We start from the raw sequence: 16,754 nt of genomic DNA on the forward strand, positions 1-16,754 counted from the left end.
TGAATGTGTGTGCGTGCGTGTGCATGTGTGTGGTGTATGCATGTGTGTATGTGTGTATATGCATGTGTGTTTTGTGTGTGCATGTGTGTATGTATGTGTGTGCATTTGTCTGTGTATATGTATGTGCATGCATGCGTCTGCATGTGTGTATGTGTGCATGCATGTGTGTGCATGTGCGTGTGTGTGCATGTGTGTGCGTGCATGTGTGTGTGCATGCACGTGTGTGAATGTGTGTGTGCGTGTCCATGTGGGGGGTGTATGTGTGTGTGTATGTGTGTGCATGCATGTGTGTATGTGTGTGTGCATGAATTTGTGTGTATGTGTGTGTGTGCATGTGTGTGCATATGCCCCACATGTGTGCCACAGCTCACCTATGGAAGTCAGAGGACAACCTGTATGCATCTGTGTCATCCTTGTACCAGGTGGGGTCTAGGCATCAACCCTAGGTCATCAGGCTCGGCAGTATACTCTTCGTCACTGACCCTGCGGGGTGTCACACTCAAGCCATAGCAAACCCTAGGGACTTTCACTATGGGATGAGCTGGCAGACTTATCCTTAGGAAGAAATTGCTCAGTCTCTTAGGTTTACAGCGTAACCCACCGTGACATTTCCAATTCTGAGATCTCTATGACTTGTTTGTTATCTGTCTCCCACTCTAGAAAGCAGAACTTAGTCTCCCTGTGATCAGAGCCCACTCATCTGGCAGTGGCAGCTGTGTTGAGTGAACACTGAAAAGCCTACAAGGTGTTAGAAACAAAAAACAAAACAAAACAAAAAAAAACAGCTTTCATGGCTCCTGCCTTCCCAGCGAGAGACAATGGCTAAATTAGTCCCTGGATTGTGCTGAGCTGTAGCTGAGAAGTAGCTAGTGGACCATTTCGGCTCTGAGGAGGGGAAAGAGACAGACAGTGCGCTGAAGTCAGGAACTGATCTGTAGTTCACTAATTGTTCTGGGTTTTGATCCAATGGAAGGAAGGTAAACAAGGGGAGGGAGTAGCAGGAACTATGAGCACACAAATGCCGGCCTTTGCAGGACAGGAGCCGAGCAGCCTAAACATCGCACACAGGATGCTGAATGTCAAAGATGCTCCCACCCTGCTCACTCTCCCCCTCTTTCCTTCAAGCCCAGGATCACCTACCAGATCCTCAGGGAAAACACATACTCTTCATCAGCATGGTACGTGCCATTCATCATCACTCTGGGCACCGTGGTGCTTGTGGGGCTGCTGGGGTCCCTGATGGTCCTGCTGGCCAAAGCCGTCTACAGACATTGCTCCTCCATGACCAGGAAGGACAAGAAACACCTGTAAGTTCTGGTGGGCTGGGGGGCTCTCCTGTTTTTTGTTTGTTTGTTTGTTGTACGGAGCAGGGTACCAGGCTTCAAGGAGAGACTAGGAGATAACGGGAAGGAATTCCAGCTGCTCTTGGGCCTGGGGTACTGTAACCTGTGGGGCCAAGACAATGGCTGGCTCTTTGGCTTCCTCTGGCAATTTACCCTGGCCCCGGTGGGATCTCGAGAAAGTGGACTGTCACCCTCCTAGCGACCTTGCCCTGGATAAAGCCCCATTGTGCGTAGCAGTGGAATAAATATAGGAGGGGTACCTATGGGGAGGCATGAAATTCAAGGAAACAGCAACAACGAAAAGCAGATTAGGAAATTAAGCTTTGGGTACCGGTGACTTTAGACTTCATCTCCCACCCTCTTGGGAACACACTGTTGGCATGCCAGGTCTCTCTCCTCCCTGCTTGCACTCCTGTGTGTCACAGACTTCTTGGACTAGGTTCATTCTCAGTAGCTCTCGTAGCCAGAGCTTAACGGCTGTGAACCTGGTTTTGGGCACTGCTCAAGTTTCAGGTTCAAACCTGTGCTCTGTCGCTCTCTGGGCACCTGAATTTGGGCACAGGAGAACTCTCTTGACATCAGGGACCTTCTCTGTAAAGCCAACCAACAAGTTAAACAGAGAGAGCACTGGGTAGTGTTCCTGACCCCAGTAAAGATGCTTTTAAATTTGTCGCAGTGTTAACTTCAGAGCACCCAGGGAGCTCAGAATTCTAAACCCCAAATTTAACCAGATGACCAAACGTCCTGGATGCACTGACTTTCAGGGCCTCTCAGCAACAAAAAGGGATGACTGGTTAGATTCCAATGCCTCTTAAGAGTATTTGAATAATAACTATAACCATCAAGTAATGCTGAGTGTCAGTGTGCAAGATGCCATAAAAGAAACACTTTAGCTTAAAGATGAGTATCGCATTCCACTGTATTTATTGGGGGAAATTTGTACTCTTGACAACCTAGACTTCAGGCAAGAAATCCTTGAGCATCTGCTGAAATTTATAAAGACATCTTTGTATTCTAGTTACAAATTGACTTCAAGAAAAACAGAAAAAAAAACCCACCCTGTTTCTAAAGGTGTCGTATTTAAGCACCTAAGGATGATGGTGTCTCATTGAGATTTGGGTGGACATTCTTAAAGGATGTAAGCCAGATGGGGGAGGCACAGGCCTCTAATCCCAGCACTCAGGAGGCAGAGGTAGGTGGATCTCTGTGAGTGAGAGGCCAGCCTGGTCTACAGAGTTGCAGAGCGAGTTCCAGGATAGCCAAGGCTACACAGAGAAACCCTGCTTCAGAAAACTAAAAAAGAAAAAAAAAGCCAAATCTCTTACCTCTTGAGAGGTAAGCACTGCAAGTTACATGCAAATTATAACTAAATGGTAAAATGGTAAGTATGTATCTTGAACCTGGTTGTTCCTACTACCATTCTAAATCAAGTTTTCAGCATGGCCCAACCTACAAGAGAAAACAGCTAGAAATTCAGACTCAGGCCCAGACTTGTAGTCTCTGAAAGTTAGTTGTACCATGTGACAGCCAACACTTATCAAATAGTGAGGAATAAAATTAGAATCATTGAATCCAAGGTTGTAGGAGAAGGGCATTAGAGACCCAGCTCTTCCATGTTACAGGAAATGGAAGTTAATTGTTGCCCTCCAACCTCCCTGCTGTGAGCCAAGTTCTCTGCTCCCAAGGCTACTGGGGAGAAGAACGGGCAAAGAACAAGCTGGTGGTCCCCTGGGCTGGTTCTGCCTTCCTTGGAGTTGCCGTATTCCCTGGAGTTGTATGAAACAATATCTTCAAACTCCTAGACCCTCTATAATTCCAGGCTATCACTTGCCAAACTGTGGTTTAGAGCAGGGCTAGTAGTCAAAACTTTTGGCCCCATCCCCAGCTTGTTTTCAAAGCGTGGTCCCTGAATCCCAAGGAACCCAGACCCTGTGTTACATGTGTGCAGAGTCCATGTTACCAAGTGTGCACATTTGTGTAGAATTCTTTCCGGTCAACTAATGCCCATCCTTTCCCCACAGGACAAAGAAGGAAGGTATGTATACTGCATGCTCTCTTGGTTTGTTTGCTGTTCAATGCTTGCTCTGTTATACCGTAAAAGGCTTAAATTTGGGTTTAGTCGGGGAACGAGGAAGCAGAGGGCATCTATGCTGGAGCAGGGAAGGGCAGGGCGCAGGGTACCCACTCATTTGGCCTTGCCTGTTTTCTGCACGTGTGCATCTACTCAACTCAGTTTAGTGGTCTAGGTGCGTCTCCACGGAAACCAGTCCATCCACAGTAGGGACCTCTCTGTGTGCTACGCATACCCAGCACTTCCTGACTGCTGCCTGCAGACAGGGGGACAGCCCCCAAGGACCGTGAACGCTCTGTCTTGAACAAGTGCTACTTCTGAAGGTGCAGCAACACTTTATTCTCAGATTGTAAAGGGTTTGATCATTTTTTTTCCAGAAAATTCATTAGGTCCTACTAATTAATTGCTAAATTGAGCAAGATCTACTGAGGGCCTCGGGTCCAAGGAGAGATCTGTCTCGTTCCAATCCTGGCCAAGAGTTGTCACCTTAAGGCTACTCCAATCGATGGGGAGAGACAGGACACAACACTGGAAATTCCGTGCATTTTAAGCAATGTTTGCTGAGGTCACTCTGCCCATGGAGGTGTGTTATATGCACAGAGTATGAATAGCAGGGTTCAGATTTTGGCTATAATGGTTATTGATCACACGGAAAGAAACATCTCTATGGAAATGTCATAGATTGCCTCCAATCCTGTTCTTTTTAAACAGATTTGTTCATTTTATTATGTGTGACGGTTGCCCTGCATGTGTATAGGTGCCCTGTATGCATGCTCAATGCCCTCAGAAGCCAGAAAAGGACACTGGAGTCCCTGGAACTGAAGTAATGGATGGTCTTGATCTACCATGTGGGTGCTGGGAATTGAACCTGGGTCCTTTGCATGAGCAACACATGCTCTTACCACTGAGCTGTCTCTCCAGCCCCAAACTCAGTTACTTTTTAACCAGGATGTAGGGAATTAATGTCAAAATTCCCTTGTTATGAACACAAAATCTCTTTTTCTTATCTCTAAATCCATTTGGGAGCTAACTTCCTAGGACCCATATTAATAATCCAGGAAAACATTTTAAAAATTAAATCGTGTGCTGTGCATAACTGTGTAGTTTTCTAAAAAAAAACTGAAAGCCCTGTCATCAAAAGGGTCTGCAGGGGGAAAAGTCCTTTGCTGTGTTGTCTGTAAGGCTGAAATCAAAGTTTGCTAGGGAATCCACTGTGGGGTGGGACTTTGGGTCCGGCAGCATCTAAGAGGCTGCAATGCTGTCCTGTTCTCTTCCCTGCAGACAGGAAGACTGTGAAGAGGGAGGCCGTGGTGGTGAGTGTGGTCAGCCACAGGAACTTCACCTGGGTGCTGGGTGGTGGTGTCCTGTCTCTGCTCCACACAGAGCCCAGGCTCTGGAGCTGCTGGAGCTGTGCTGCTGTCTTCTGGGAGAGGCTCATGCATCTGACCACTGACACAGCTCACTGCATGGCCAGCTCCTGATAGGATTCCTTCCCTCACTGAGCATGTCTGCAGATGCATTTGCTCTGGGTTTCATAAAGATTGAATAGTGGTGTTTATTATCCGTTCCAGCTCTCCACAAGCATGCACTGGGGGAGCAGAGCTTAAAGGCGGAGCTGGTGCTGCCGCATTCCGCAGGATTTAATTTTTCTTGACTTTTCCACAACCTTGCAAGGGAGTGATAGAGACAATACACAACTTGCATCTGGGTTTGGTGCTACCCCTCCCCCCTTAGCCACATAACCCTGAGGACACCCAAGCCTTTGGGAGCCTTAGATTCCTCACCATGAAATGGGAAGGAGGACAGTGGCTGGGGAAATCTCCCTATGTGAAGTGCTCATCCTGGCTAGGACCACATCCTCACCATCTTACTTCACTATCACCATGATACAACACCAAGGCAACTTCAAGGGGTTTATCTGGGGCTCACAGTTCCAGAGGATTCAAGTCCATGACCATCACGGTGGGGAGCATGGCAGCAGGCAAGCAATGATAACACTGGAGCAGTAGCTGAGAACTTACATCTTCGGATACAGCCACGAGGGAGAGAGAGTAGGAGGAAGGGAATGGATGAGTTTCTGATGCCCCGTGACACATCTCCGCCAACATCCTTCCCAAACAGTTCTGCCAAGTGAGGACCAAGTAATCAAACACAGGAGACTGCGGGGGCTTCTCATTTGGTCAGGACATTCATCTTACTTTTGCTTTCTCTTACTGAGCCTGATACACTCACTGAAAAGAGCTAAAACTTGATACCTTCCCTGATCTCCTCTGCTTCCCCTTGATTAACCTTATTAATGATGTAAGACACTACCTTGGGTAAATATGCATCTTGGGGGGTCAGTGGAGCTAAAGGCAGACCCTTGCTTTACACTCAACACCTTAGTGCATCTACTCTGTGGTGCTCTGAGATGCTGTAAGTCTTAGACCAAGGCACTTAGCTTTCACACAGTTAAACAGCATCTTCTCAGGACTCTTTCCTAACCCGCAGGTCCCACAGCATCCGATACCTCTGCTGTCATAGCCTTGTGTCTTCATCGTAGCCCGTTTGTCAGTGACAAACTATGGAGACAGACAGAGCTGTCTGGGCCACGGTGGTGTCCCTAACGTGTGGCCCACTGCCTGTTGAATTAATCGGTGTCCCAAAGCGTGAGCCAGGAAAGCCAGGTGTAAATGCCTGCAGTCCCAGCAGTCGCAAGAGCGAGGGGTTGAGAGCAGACGTGGCTATACACCCAGCTCAAGACTAACCTGGGCTTAACCTTGTCTGGAAAAAAAGGTGATAAACGAATAAAACGAAATAGCGAAAGTAGCCACAAGCAAGGACAGCAACCGTGAGGGTGGGTGGCCTTGCCCAGGGACATCCGCAACATTGTGCCTGAAACAGTCTCTTTTCCTTAGCAATCTATCCAGATGAATACTGTCTTTGATGGAGAAGCCACAGACCCAGGTAACCAAACGCCACCTGTGAGGATGCTTTGTGCTCTGGGACAGGAGTTGGGAAGTGTCCACTGGTTTGGCAACTTGGCCACGTGGTCTGTAGTGTGAGGCTGACCCTTTTAAGTTCTAACATGGCTAAGCTGGGTGTTGGGTGCAGCGGGGAGGGGGGGGCGCGGCGGGTGCTGGGCTCAGCGGGCGGTGGGGGAGGGCACGACGGGTCCGTGGTGCAGCTGGTGCTGGGTGCAATGGGGCGGGGCGTGGGGGATCACAGACGTGCAGACCCAGATCTCCCATGATGCCTCAGCACCCCCACCTGCCGCTGCTCTCCAGGGTGTGATTTCTTCCCTCCACTGCCTGTTTACAAACCAATTTAGGAAACCAGTGAAAAAGGCCTATGTCCCCTGCCCACTGATTCTTTCTCACCTCCGGTCTTCCCGACATGCTTCTAGTACCGACTTATTAGGAGCAGAAATGACAAGTTTGGCTCCTCCATCCCCAGATCATGGCCAAGGACTTCTTGGTTGATGTGATGAACATAAGGTGAAACTGGCCTCCAGAGCTCTCATTGCCTCCTGAAATCGGCTCCAGATTCAGCTCCTTTACACACACACCTCGCTTACAAAGCTCAATTATAGATGTGAATAAAGGGAGGGGAAGAAAACTCAGGAGGCCAGTGCGCTGGCTCCCCGCCACCCTCCTATACAAACGGCTCCAGTCCTCAGAAGGAGGATGGCTCCTCTCCAGTGAGAAGCTGCCACTGTTGGAATTAGATTTCCCTCTATTATTAGGTACTTGTTACCATAATGTGCCCACATTAGCATAAGTGCTGGTGGGATCCGGGCTTGCCCCAAACTGAAGCTTACAAGGGGAAAAAAACCAAGGAAGCCTTGTGCCATTCTGTGCTAGAGAGAAGAAGGGGGAACCAACACTTCAGTTAGTGTCTGCTGGCTCCAACACAATGAAAATGGTCGCCTCTCCTCATTCCCAGCAGGACCAGATCAGTGTCTACACTCTCTGCCAGCCTGGCATAAATAAAAATCAAAGGCTCTCCGCCCTTACTTAGCGAATTCCTTTGTATGGCGAATCCAAGGGTCTTTTAAAACAAAACAGATCCTCATGGGTAACCCCATTAGAAGTCAAACCCACTTTATGTGATAGACACAAGGAACCTGGAATTTCCATGGTCCCCTCATCTCACGAGTGAAATGGTGAAGAGTCCGCCCACCTTTCCATCCCGAGAGACACTGTGTCCCAGCCGCACAGCCTGGGGGAGAGGCAGGCCTCAGAAGACTGTCTGGGTGCCTCACAAGCATCTTTCCGTCACGGGGGTCACATCATCTAGCCTCCCTCATTCTTCCCCAGTCATCAGAACAGAGCGGGGGAAAAATGAGAGCAAGCAGAATTGTTTTTTTGTTTTATACAATTGCTGTATTATCCACCCTTAGTGACTGGGGAAATCTATGAATTCAACTCAAAAACTGGCGCCAGGAGGTGGAAAGGCCCATTAACCCAACTGCCCAACTGGCCAGAGCCCGGTCCCCAGCCCGGAGGCACAGTTGCAGGAGAGCAATAGCAGGTGTGTGTTGCCGGTGTCTCCTGAGGGACAGGGGCAATCCTGTGTGTGGTGGGGGTGAGGGAACGCCTCGCCTTAAGTTGCACAGGGACGGTAACGGGTTTTGGCGCAAGGGCACAAACGTGACAGAAGGAACTCAGACACCCAGGGTCCTGAGTGGGGTGACTGGCAAGATAGTTTAAATATTTCTGAAATGGGATTTGATCACACAGTGGCCTTGTTCTGAAATAGCCCGGAAAATTTTCCCTCTAGGTTCGTGTCTACCTGTGCCCTTCGGTTGAGAGTGCTGACCTGTGCAGGCCAAGTCGCCCCTATGTGCTCTGTGTAATGGCTGCCAGGACACCCTTTCAGCTCAGCCTCACAGTGTGTTACACTCGTCCTTGTGTTCACTGATGCTCAACGCTGTACACGTTTGTGAGAGACCACGAGTGGTTTTTGAAAGACATAGACGGACACAGTGAGCCAGTCATTTGGGAAGAAGGAATACGATGTCGTTCTTTTATTTTACTTTAATTTTATTTAGATGAATCTCACATTTGACAAACCATGCAGATCTGAGGAGCTGCCCACCCTGTTAATATAAAGGCTTCTCCCAGAGACAATTACTGTCCTCTTTAACATTGTAGATTAGTTTTGCCTTTGAAAAACTCATAAAAATGGCTTTCCTCTCTGAGTATCGTATTTGGGGGACCACCATGCCGCTCACAACACTAATCCAGTTCTCTGTCTGGTGCCCTTGTCTGACTTTGCCCCAGTTGGATGAGGCAGAGCCATGTTGTGGTAGCTCCAGGGTACACATGTACTTACTGAGGATCCTTAGTCAAAAAGTAGTGGAGATGCCCAAGTGGAGAGCCAGCCTCAGGTGACCAGACCATCGCAATGTCACTACATCCCCACATGGCTCTTCTGTGGATAAATCCCATGGCCAATGGATTTTTAATGGACCCCAATGAAGAGTCAAGTGGAGAGGGAAAGGAGACTCAGAATACCAGACTTTCCTGCGTGACACCTTCATAGGGGACAAGCTGTGACACTTGCTTTAAGGCAGTAAGCCAGCTCAGAAGGTGACTAGCTCACAGGGCGCTTGGTGTGGTGGTGAGCGCTTCCTCAGGAGGTACAGTGATCTCATCAGTTGGAGCTGTGGAGAAAGAGATGGAGCTAGAGACAGAGTCTCTTAGCGTACAAGGATATTTTTGCTGCACCATTTAGAAATTAATTGCTTTCGCTGGAATATGAAACAATGGATTTCTATGCTGCAGAGGGTGAAGCAGGAGGACACTGACTTTGAGGGCAGCCTGGGCTAAACTGTGAATTCAAGCCAGCCTGTGCTAAAGTGTCGGTCTCTGTCTTAAAAACAAACCAAACCAAAGAAGCCACAGTTGAGCCTGACATTCCATGCATATGTGTCCTTGTCCTTTGCTTCTGTTTATCCCTTGTTCCTCCCCTCAAACTTTTTTCTTATCACATGGATGCTTTCGAGACCTGAATGAGGGAATGAGGGCTGGAGGAAGTAGGCACGAGCCAGAGCAGTATCTGAAAAAAAGTCCTGGAACTGCGTTAAAGGTGGGGAGAAATTAAAGTTGGGGTGGAGGGAGTTTCGAGCATGGATCAAAGCACTGAGACTGCCCATCAGTACATTTTCAGGATGCCTTTGTGTTGGGCAATCAGGAGTGGCTACCACAGCAGGTAGCAAGCTCTCAGCAAACATTTGTAGGACTGGGCTGAATTAGGTCGATGGAGGTTCATCTTTTACCCACATGTGGAAGTCACAGCTTTTCTGTCTAGGTGGAGACAAACAGCCCCATAATCACCTCACTGCCAGCAAGTGTCTACCAAGTACTTGGCGCTATTCTGAGCTGCAAAGACGTAGCTCAGACGTAGCAGTGAATGACGCAGTGTCCTTTGTGTTCTAGGGAGGGGTCAGAACATTTAAGTAAATGATGGCCAGGTTATATAGAAAAGTAGTTCTGGCCCACAGCCTATCCAGGAAAGTTAGCCACCTCCTCAGGCCAGGAAGCTGAATATCAGGGGGTGCCCCCTCGCCGTTGGCATCACAGTCTGGGCTGTTAAGAAACAATGGGCCCCAGACGGTTCTAACTTAACCAATCAGAGAAAAGCAAAGACACCAGTGACAGACATCTTCCACTTTCGACTACCCTACCCACAGTTTCTCCAGGGCAGCAGCCTCTCACCAAGGCAACCTGAAGAAACCTTTCCGTTCCCATTACAGAGTGGTCAACTCCTTGCACGGTCTTTGCTGCTCCCTTGAGACTTCATCTTTCTTTGCTTCTGCTGAGATGATGAGGAAACATTTGATATATAAATGTGGTTAAAACATTTACACAGCCTATAGATGATATGTTAATGGTGGTACATACCCTTGAGGAAAATAAGCAGGCGCTGTAGTGGACCCGGAGGACTACTCTAAGCAGATGCTCAGGGAAGGCCCCCACAGACTCCGACCGTGGAAGCGTGGGTCGGACATTCAGATATCTGAGAAGAACCTTACAGACAGAGAGCAACAGGACAAGGGCAAGGCACGGGGTACAAGAATGCCCCCCTTATCGTGTACCAGAGCCGCTTATATAGAGATCCTTAACTGATAGTCGCGCCCCAGCCAAACCCACCAGAAACCACTGCCCTGCCATCAGGAACTCCTGAGGGTGCTCAGAGCAGCTGCAAGCATTACAAGTTGTTTACCAGAAATTCAGGATCTGGGGGTTCACAGCTCCCAACAGGCAGGTATGTCCATCTGTCTGTCTGGGTGTTGGGGACATGATGTCATAGGGATGCAAGGAGGAGCACTCATGGTGAGGGCCTTGTGGCCTTACCTTCTATTCCAAATGTAACAGTGTTGTGAGAGTAGACTTCGGAGATCAGGGGCAGAAGCAGAGTGAGAAGGCAGTGTTGGCTTGGGCTCAGCAGCGAAAACGGGGGTGCTGAAAATCTTGCAACTCTGGTTTTGAAGTAGGGTCTCGGGTAAGAATAAGTCCTCGATTTTCCTGGGCCCTTTTCCTGTGTCCGGCAAAGGGTCTCAGTGGAGTAGGCTGCTCCCTTGGTGAAATCTTCCCAGGTTACTTAAGATTACACAACCACTTCCCTTGAGGGCAATGGCTGGCATCTAACGGCCATAGCCGTCACTCTTGGGGGTGTATTAGCAGAGCAGGAAGCCCTCAGAGTTTCTGCCACACTGGATTTCCTCCCAAGATTCTAAACAATGCTACCAAGAAGCAGAGAGATGAGCTTAGAAGGACTTCTTGGTCAGAATTCTATACCTGTCTACATGAGACACTACAGGCTCCTTACTCAACCCAAGTACGTTGTGTGTTGGATCAGCTCAGTGCAGAAAAGCCTGCCTCCCACCAGGGACCTGAGTTACAAGACATGCTTGCTTTCCGCATGTCTCCACATAAGTTCTTTGGGAATTAGTACTCCCCATCCTCGGTCTCCATGGGCACAAAGCAAAATGGTCACTCCTGGTTGGGAGTCTGGAAAACCCAGAATTCTTTCCTAGACGTCTTGAGACCAAGGGAAGCAAGGTTGCTCACAAGCTCAGTCATCTTTCTGCGTGGTTCCTGGAGTAGGAAGCCGGCCCAAGCACGGGCTATACCCAGCCGCCCAACCCTGGACCTCCACATACTCAAGCCTTTAGGTTGCTGTGAGACAGCCTGTGGCTGCTCTGCCACCCTCGGAGCCGGCACAGCTGACGGAGGGCAGCTGGTTAATCTGATTTGTAGGCAAAGCTCACAAGGGCTCCAAGCCTCCCTCCACTGCCCATCTCACTTGCTCCTCCAGTCAGAGCACGCTCCAGCTGGCATGCGAAGAGGCCCTTTTTAAAGTAACAGTTTTATTGTGGCTTAATTCAAGTACCGTAGTTTTCAGTGTGATTTACTGTGTTTGCATGGTTGTGCAATTAGCACCAGGCTTTAACGCCCAAATATTTTCTCGTACTTATGAACAGTCATCGTCTGTCCCCGGGCACCAACAACTGCCAATCATCCTCCTGTCTTAGGGATTTGCCTGTTAAGATATTTCAAATAAATGGAAAACCCTACACGATCCGTTTCCGTCATGCATATTTCGCTTAGCGTATTTCCAAGGTCCAGGCACATTTTAGGAATATCAGTACATCTCTACTTTTACTGGCCACCTAATACTTGTATGTACCACATATTTTAGCCATTCATTAATTGGTCGGTATGATATAGTGGATATGGCTACCATGAGCATGCCCGACAAGCTTTTTGTGGACACAGCTCTCACTTATTTGGGGTACATACCTAAGGATGGGATTAATGGGGCATACAGCAACTCGAACCTTTACGAGACGCTGCAAGACAAGATTGCTCCCACACTAGCTGCTCCACCTCCCACTCCCCCCAGCAGAGCATAAAGGTTCGTAAGCATTTTGAACAAATAGGTGAGGAGTTGTCAGCCCAGTTACAGAGTGTGGCATTTTGTCCTTCCAATACTCCCGTCCACGCAGCTCGAGGGGCTCGACCCGGTCAGGGGAACTGAGTCTAGAGTACTCTGCTCAGCCTAGAAGAGTCCTAGCCACGGCCTGGCTTGGTCAAGAGCAGTCTGCAGACCTGTCTGGGCAAACCTCTGGGTTGCGGTGGCTAACAAGCCAGGCCTCTACCCTCTGTCCGTCTGATCGCTGACCCTCACAGCCTTCTCCGAGTGGGGTCTGAGGGCCATCTCTTTAGTACAGATGAGAAACGGAAGATTGGAGAAAGTGCTCAGGAGCCGCAGAGCCAGGGAGCCAGCTGATCAGCTGAGCTGTGTCCCGTGTTCCATCCCGCCCCCCCCCCCCCGCCCCGCCAGTCGAGGAAGGGCTCAACTGTGCAGGAGGCAGTGCAGGACTTCGATTGCTGCCCAGTCCTGCACTTTGCTTTGATGTGTGAAAAGGAAATGAGGTTTTTTCCCCTCAGTTTTATTCCTACTCTTACAATGTTCCCCAAGCCTAAGGGGAGCAGTCACTCGTGTCGGCCAGCAGGGGCGCTGTCCTCATTTTGCCCCTTTGCCTCCACGGTCTGCTCCAGACCGGCTCTAGGAAAGTCTTTCCGGCTTGGTCACTCTCCGTTTTGGCACAAGAGGTTCCAGGGCCTGTGGTCCCAACACAGGCAGAGAGCAGCTTCAGGCACCCGCGGTCAGGATTTGCCAGGAAACCGCAGCAGCTACGTGGTTGCTGGAAACCAGGAAACGCTGTCCAAACCTGCAGCTCCACCCCCAAGTGGCCTTTTCCAGGAAAGCTGCAGGACAGTTACCATGGCCTCTTGCCAAGCACGCTCTGGCTGTTGATGGAGGCGGCTCCCAGCTGGGCTATCTGCAAGTTAATCATATCCACAAGTTAATCAGTGCCGGCAGAAGTAAAGGGGTTCTAACCAGCCACAGCCCTAAAGACACCCCAGGATTCTGGTCTTTAACAGTATCTTTCGACAGGTTCAGAAGAATGCAGGTTCCGTAGTAGGTGTTGTTGTCTGACTGTGCATGTCAGCGTGTTCATGTGACGGTCCCTGTGGTAATAATTTCAATCACCTGCCGGGATACCTGGGCGCCTTCGGATTGATCTTCTGTTTAGTGTGGGCACCTGCAGGCACTATCTACTAGAGAACCCAGGCTTAGAAAAGACTAGCAGCGGTTCTCAACCTGTGGGTCGTGAGCCCTTTGGGGGTCGCATTTCAGATACCCTGCATATCATATATTCATAACAGTAGCAAAACTACAGTTATGAAGTAGCAGCCAGACAATTCTATGGCTGGGGAGGGGAAAGCACGGCCCAAAGAGCTGTATTAAAAGGGTCACAGCATTAGAAGGTTGAGACCCACTGGGCCAGGGGCCTCCCAGCCGGAAAGTAGCGGAGGATCTGAGGGGCCAGCAGGGAGGGTGTCAGAAGAGCAGCCACGAGCTCTGTTCTGGGTGTCCTGAAAGCCCTAAGGTTTGATGGGGGCTTTGACTGGGCTAGGTCACCAGTGGCACCGACAGGGAGACAGAGATACAAGGGGAATGAAGAGGAAGAAAGATGGGGAGGAGAGTCGGGAGGCAGGGTCCTGCTGGGGACAAACAAGCTCCCCCACACCCCACCTGCCCCACCCCACCCCTCCAGGCTTGGAGCGGGGTTGCAGGAGCAAGCACAACTTTTCTTCTCTCAAGCAGGGCCAACAAAGGGCAGCTGAATCACAGGATTTCTCAAGAAATAAAAATTCCTAGCACACCCCTGGGGCCTTGGAGAGAAAAACTGACAAGGTGTTGATTGAAAACAGACCTAGCGGATGGGAAGTTGGGTCTCCGTGGAAGGCCTGGCTCTCGCAGGTTCACAGCGACACCTAGTGGTCTTCACGGGAACCGGCCACCCCCTCGGAAATTGCGAAGCTGGAGGGTCACAGGGAGATTGATAGACAACATGCCACACTCCCGGCATTCACCCAGGAGCTGTGTATGCTTGCCACCGCTGAGATGTCCTGCAGTCGTCATTATCTCCTCTAGCCTTCGTCTTATCGTCTATTAAATATAACTAAGTGTACTTGAGGGTGACACCAGTGGATTTTTCCACCAGGACATGCTCTATTGTTGGATTATGTGTGCAGAAAATAGAATAATCATGCTTTCATATCAGATGAGAGACCTCTGCTTACAGAGCAGAGCTGCTTTCAAAGTAATAGCGTGTAAATGAGTCTGTCCCCTGCCTTGCTTCCTCTCACCCCACTTAGGCTCCCGCTTGGAAGGCGTCACGGGGGGGGGGGGGGGAGGGGGGGGGGGCAGGATATGTCCAGTGTCAGCCCAGCAACATTGCTGCTACTCAGTGAGCAATGCCTTCACTGTGGGGCCTTGGCTTCTGATGAAGCAGTTCACAGACCTAAGAGAAAAGTCAAGTCAGTAAGTCTCCGGGGAGGAGCTGCAGCACCACGAGCTCCCTGGAGAATTTATCCAACTAGGGAGGTCCTCGGCAGTTCTCATTCACGGCTGGGGGCTGCTTCTTTGGTTATCAGAGGCCAGAGCAGCATTCCTACTGGGGACAAACAATCTCCCCCACACCCCACCTGCCCCACCCAGAGTGCAGCGTAGCCAAGCTCCAGGACCCACTGGGGACCTGTCTTTATAATGAAAGTAGGAGCCTCTGTCAGCCTCTCTCGCTGAAAGGAAATACCTGCGTGCCACACTTCATTCAAGTTTTGTTAACAATTGTGCTAACTATGCTCTTTCAGCTCCCTAGACGTAGGCTCCCTGGGAGGTCACTTTGGGAACAACCAACCTTGGCTCAATTACTCGGTGTCTCCACAGGGAGGAAGAGATAGACAGCTTGGCCTTTCAGGACAGCAGAGTGGACTTGGGCCTTCCGGATGCCAGCCCAGCAGCTTTTTGATAGCTTTTCCTAACCTGGGAAATGTACCACTGTTGTAGTTTGGATAAGCCCACCCAAGGTCCATATGGTGATGGCATGCCCCACCCCCAGGGTGACACAGTTGAGAGGCAGTGGAACCATTAGAAAGCGGGGTCTGGTGAGAGGTGTCGAGGTTCTTAGAGATTTGTCCTTGTGGGGTATTGTGGGACAACCTCTTTCTGTGCACGCCAACCCTACTCTCCACACCCCCTCACACACCCGATGAAAGTAGTTTTCTCTGCCATTTCCATCTGGCACACCCACAGGAAACCCAAAGCAATGAGTCTTCCCTGTCCTGGTCTGGGCCTTCTGGAACTATAAACCAAAGCAAGTCTTTTATCTTCACAAGCGAATTGTTTCAGGTGTTTCATTACAGTAACAGAAACCTGGGGAATGCAGCTATATTATAGGTGGTATCTAACTGGGGCTCTGTTATGTGGGGAGGCCCTGGTCATGTGATCTAAGCTGCATGCATCGATGGGGCATCACAAGACTTCAGTCTGGAAGAGAAGAAAGCAAGGGACAGATTCAACATTGGATCATGTCTCGGTGATGGAGGTACGGTGTGACAATGGAGTGGAGGTACTCACGGCAGTATGCACAAAAGGCCTGTCGCCGGATGTCACCAGAAGCTGGGCACTGCTCACCAGATGGACAGGAAGCAGGTCACCACTCACCAGATGGGCAGGAAGCTGGGCACTGCTCACTAAGTGGGTGGGAAGCTGAGGCTGCTCACCAGATGGGCGGGAAGCTGGGCACTGCTCACCAGATGGGCGGGAAGCTGAGCACTGCTCACCAGGTGGGTGGGAAGCTGGGCACTGCTCACCAGATGGGCGGGAAGCTGGGCACTGCTCGGCAGATGAACGGGAAGCTGAGCACTGCTCACCAGGTGGGTGGGAAGCTGGGCACTGCTCACCAGGTGGGTGGGAAGCTGAGCACTGCTCACCAGATGTTTGGGAAGCTGAGTGTTGCTCACCAGATGTATGGGAAGCTGGGCACTGCTCACCAGATGGGCGGGAAGCTGGGCACTGCTCACCAGGTGGGTGGGAAGCTGGGCACTGCTCACCAGATGTGCGGGAAGCTGGGCACTGCTCACCAGGTGGGTGGGAAGCTGGGCACTGCTCACCAGGTGGGTGGGAAGCTGGGCACTGCTCACCAGATGGGCGGGAAGCTGGGCACTGCTCACCAGGTGGGTGGGAAGCTGGGCACTGCTCACCAGATGTGCGGGAAGCTGGGCACTGCTCACCAGGTGGGTGGGAAGCTGGGCACTGCTCACCAGATGGGCGGGAAGCTGGGCACTGCTCACCAGGTGGGTGGGAAGCTGAGCACTGCTCACCAGATGTTTGGGAAGCTGAGTGTTGCTCACCAGATGTGCGGGAAGCTGGGCACTGCTCGGCAGATGAACGGGAAGCTGAGCGCTGCTCGTGGACTTAGAGTTTAATTTTTACTC

General features: G+C 50.4%; 1 protein-coding gene and 1 long non-coding RNA gene across 3 annotated transcripts in view; one reads left to right on the plus strand and one right to left on the minus strand.

Moving 5' to 3' along the window:
* Cdhr3 (cadherin related family member 3) overlaps positions 1-11,970 on the plus strand; it is a 60,447-nt gene extending 48,477 nt beyond the window's left edge. The window contains exons 16-21 of the mRNA XM_075948162.1: positions 1,126-1,307; positions 3,365-3,378; positions 4,696-4,727; positions 6,312-6,360; positions 7,796-7,926; positions 8,176-11,970. Coding sequence (XP_075804277.1) covers positions 1,126-1,307; positions 3,365-3,378; positions 4,696-4,727; positions 6,312-6,360; positions 7,796-7,923 — 405 coding nt within the window. The 3' untranslated portion in view covers positions 7,924-7,926; positions 8,176-11,970. The remainder of the gene's footprint in view (positions 1-1,125; positions 1,308-3,364; positions 3,379-4,695; positions 4,728-6,311; positions 6,361-7,795; positions 7,927-8,175) is intronic.
* An 845-nt stretch (positions 11,971-12,815) lies between these two features.
* LOC142834865 (uncharacterized) lies at positions 12,816-16,303 on the minus strand. 2 transcript variants are annotated; one of them, XR_012907690.1, is made up of 4 exons: positions 15,895-16,303; positions 15,176-15,804; positions 14,189-14,295; positions 12,816-13,249 (listed from the first exon to the last, which is right to left on the minus strand). It is a non-coding gene; the product is annotated as an uncharacterized LOC142834865 (long non-coding RNA). The 2 variants fall into 2 exon arrangements; XR_012907689.1 differs by having other exon boundaries at positions 15,176-16,303.
* Positions 16,304-16,754: the final 451 nt, after the last annotated feature.

The sequence above is a fragment of the Microtus pennsylvanicus genome, chromosome 14, assembly GCF_037038515.1.
Source record: "Microtus pennsylvanicus isolate mMicPen1 chromosome 14, mMicPen1.hap1, whole genome shotgun sequence".
NCBI lineage: Eukaryota > Metazoa > Chordata > Mammalia > Rodentia > Cricetidae > Microtus > Microtus pennsylvanicus.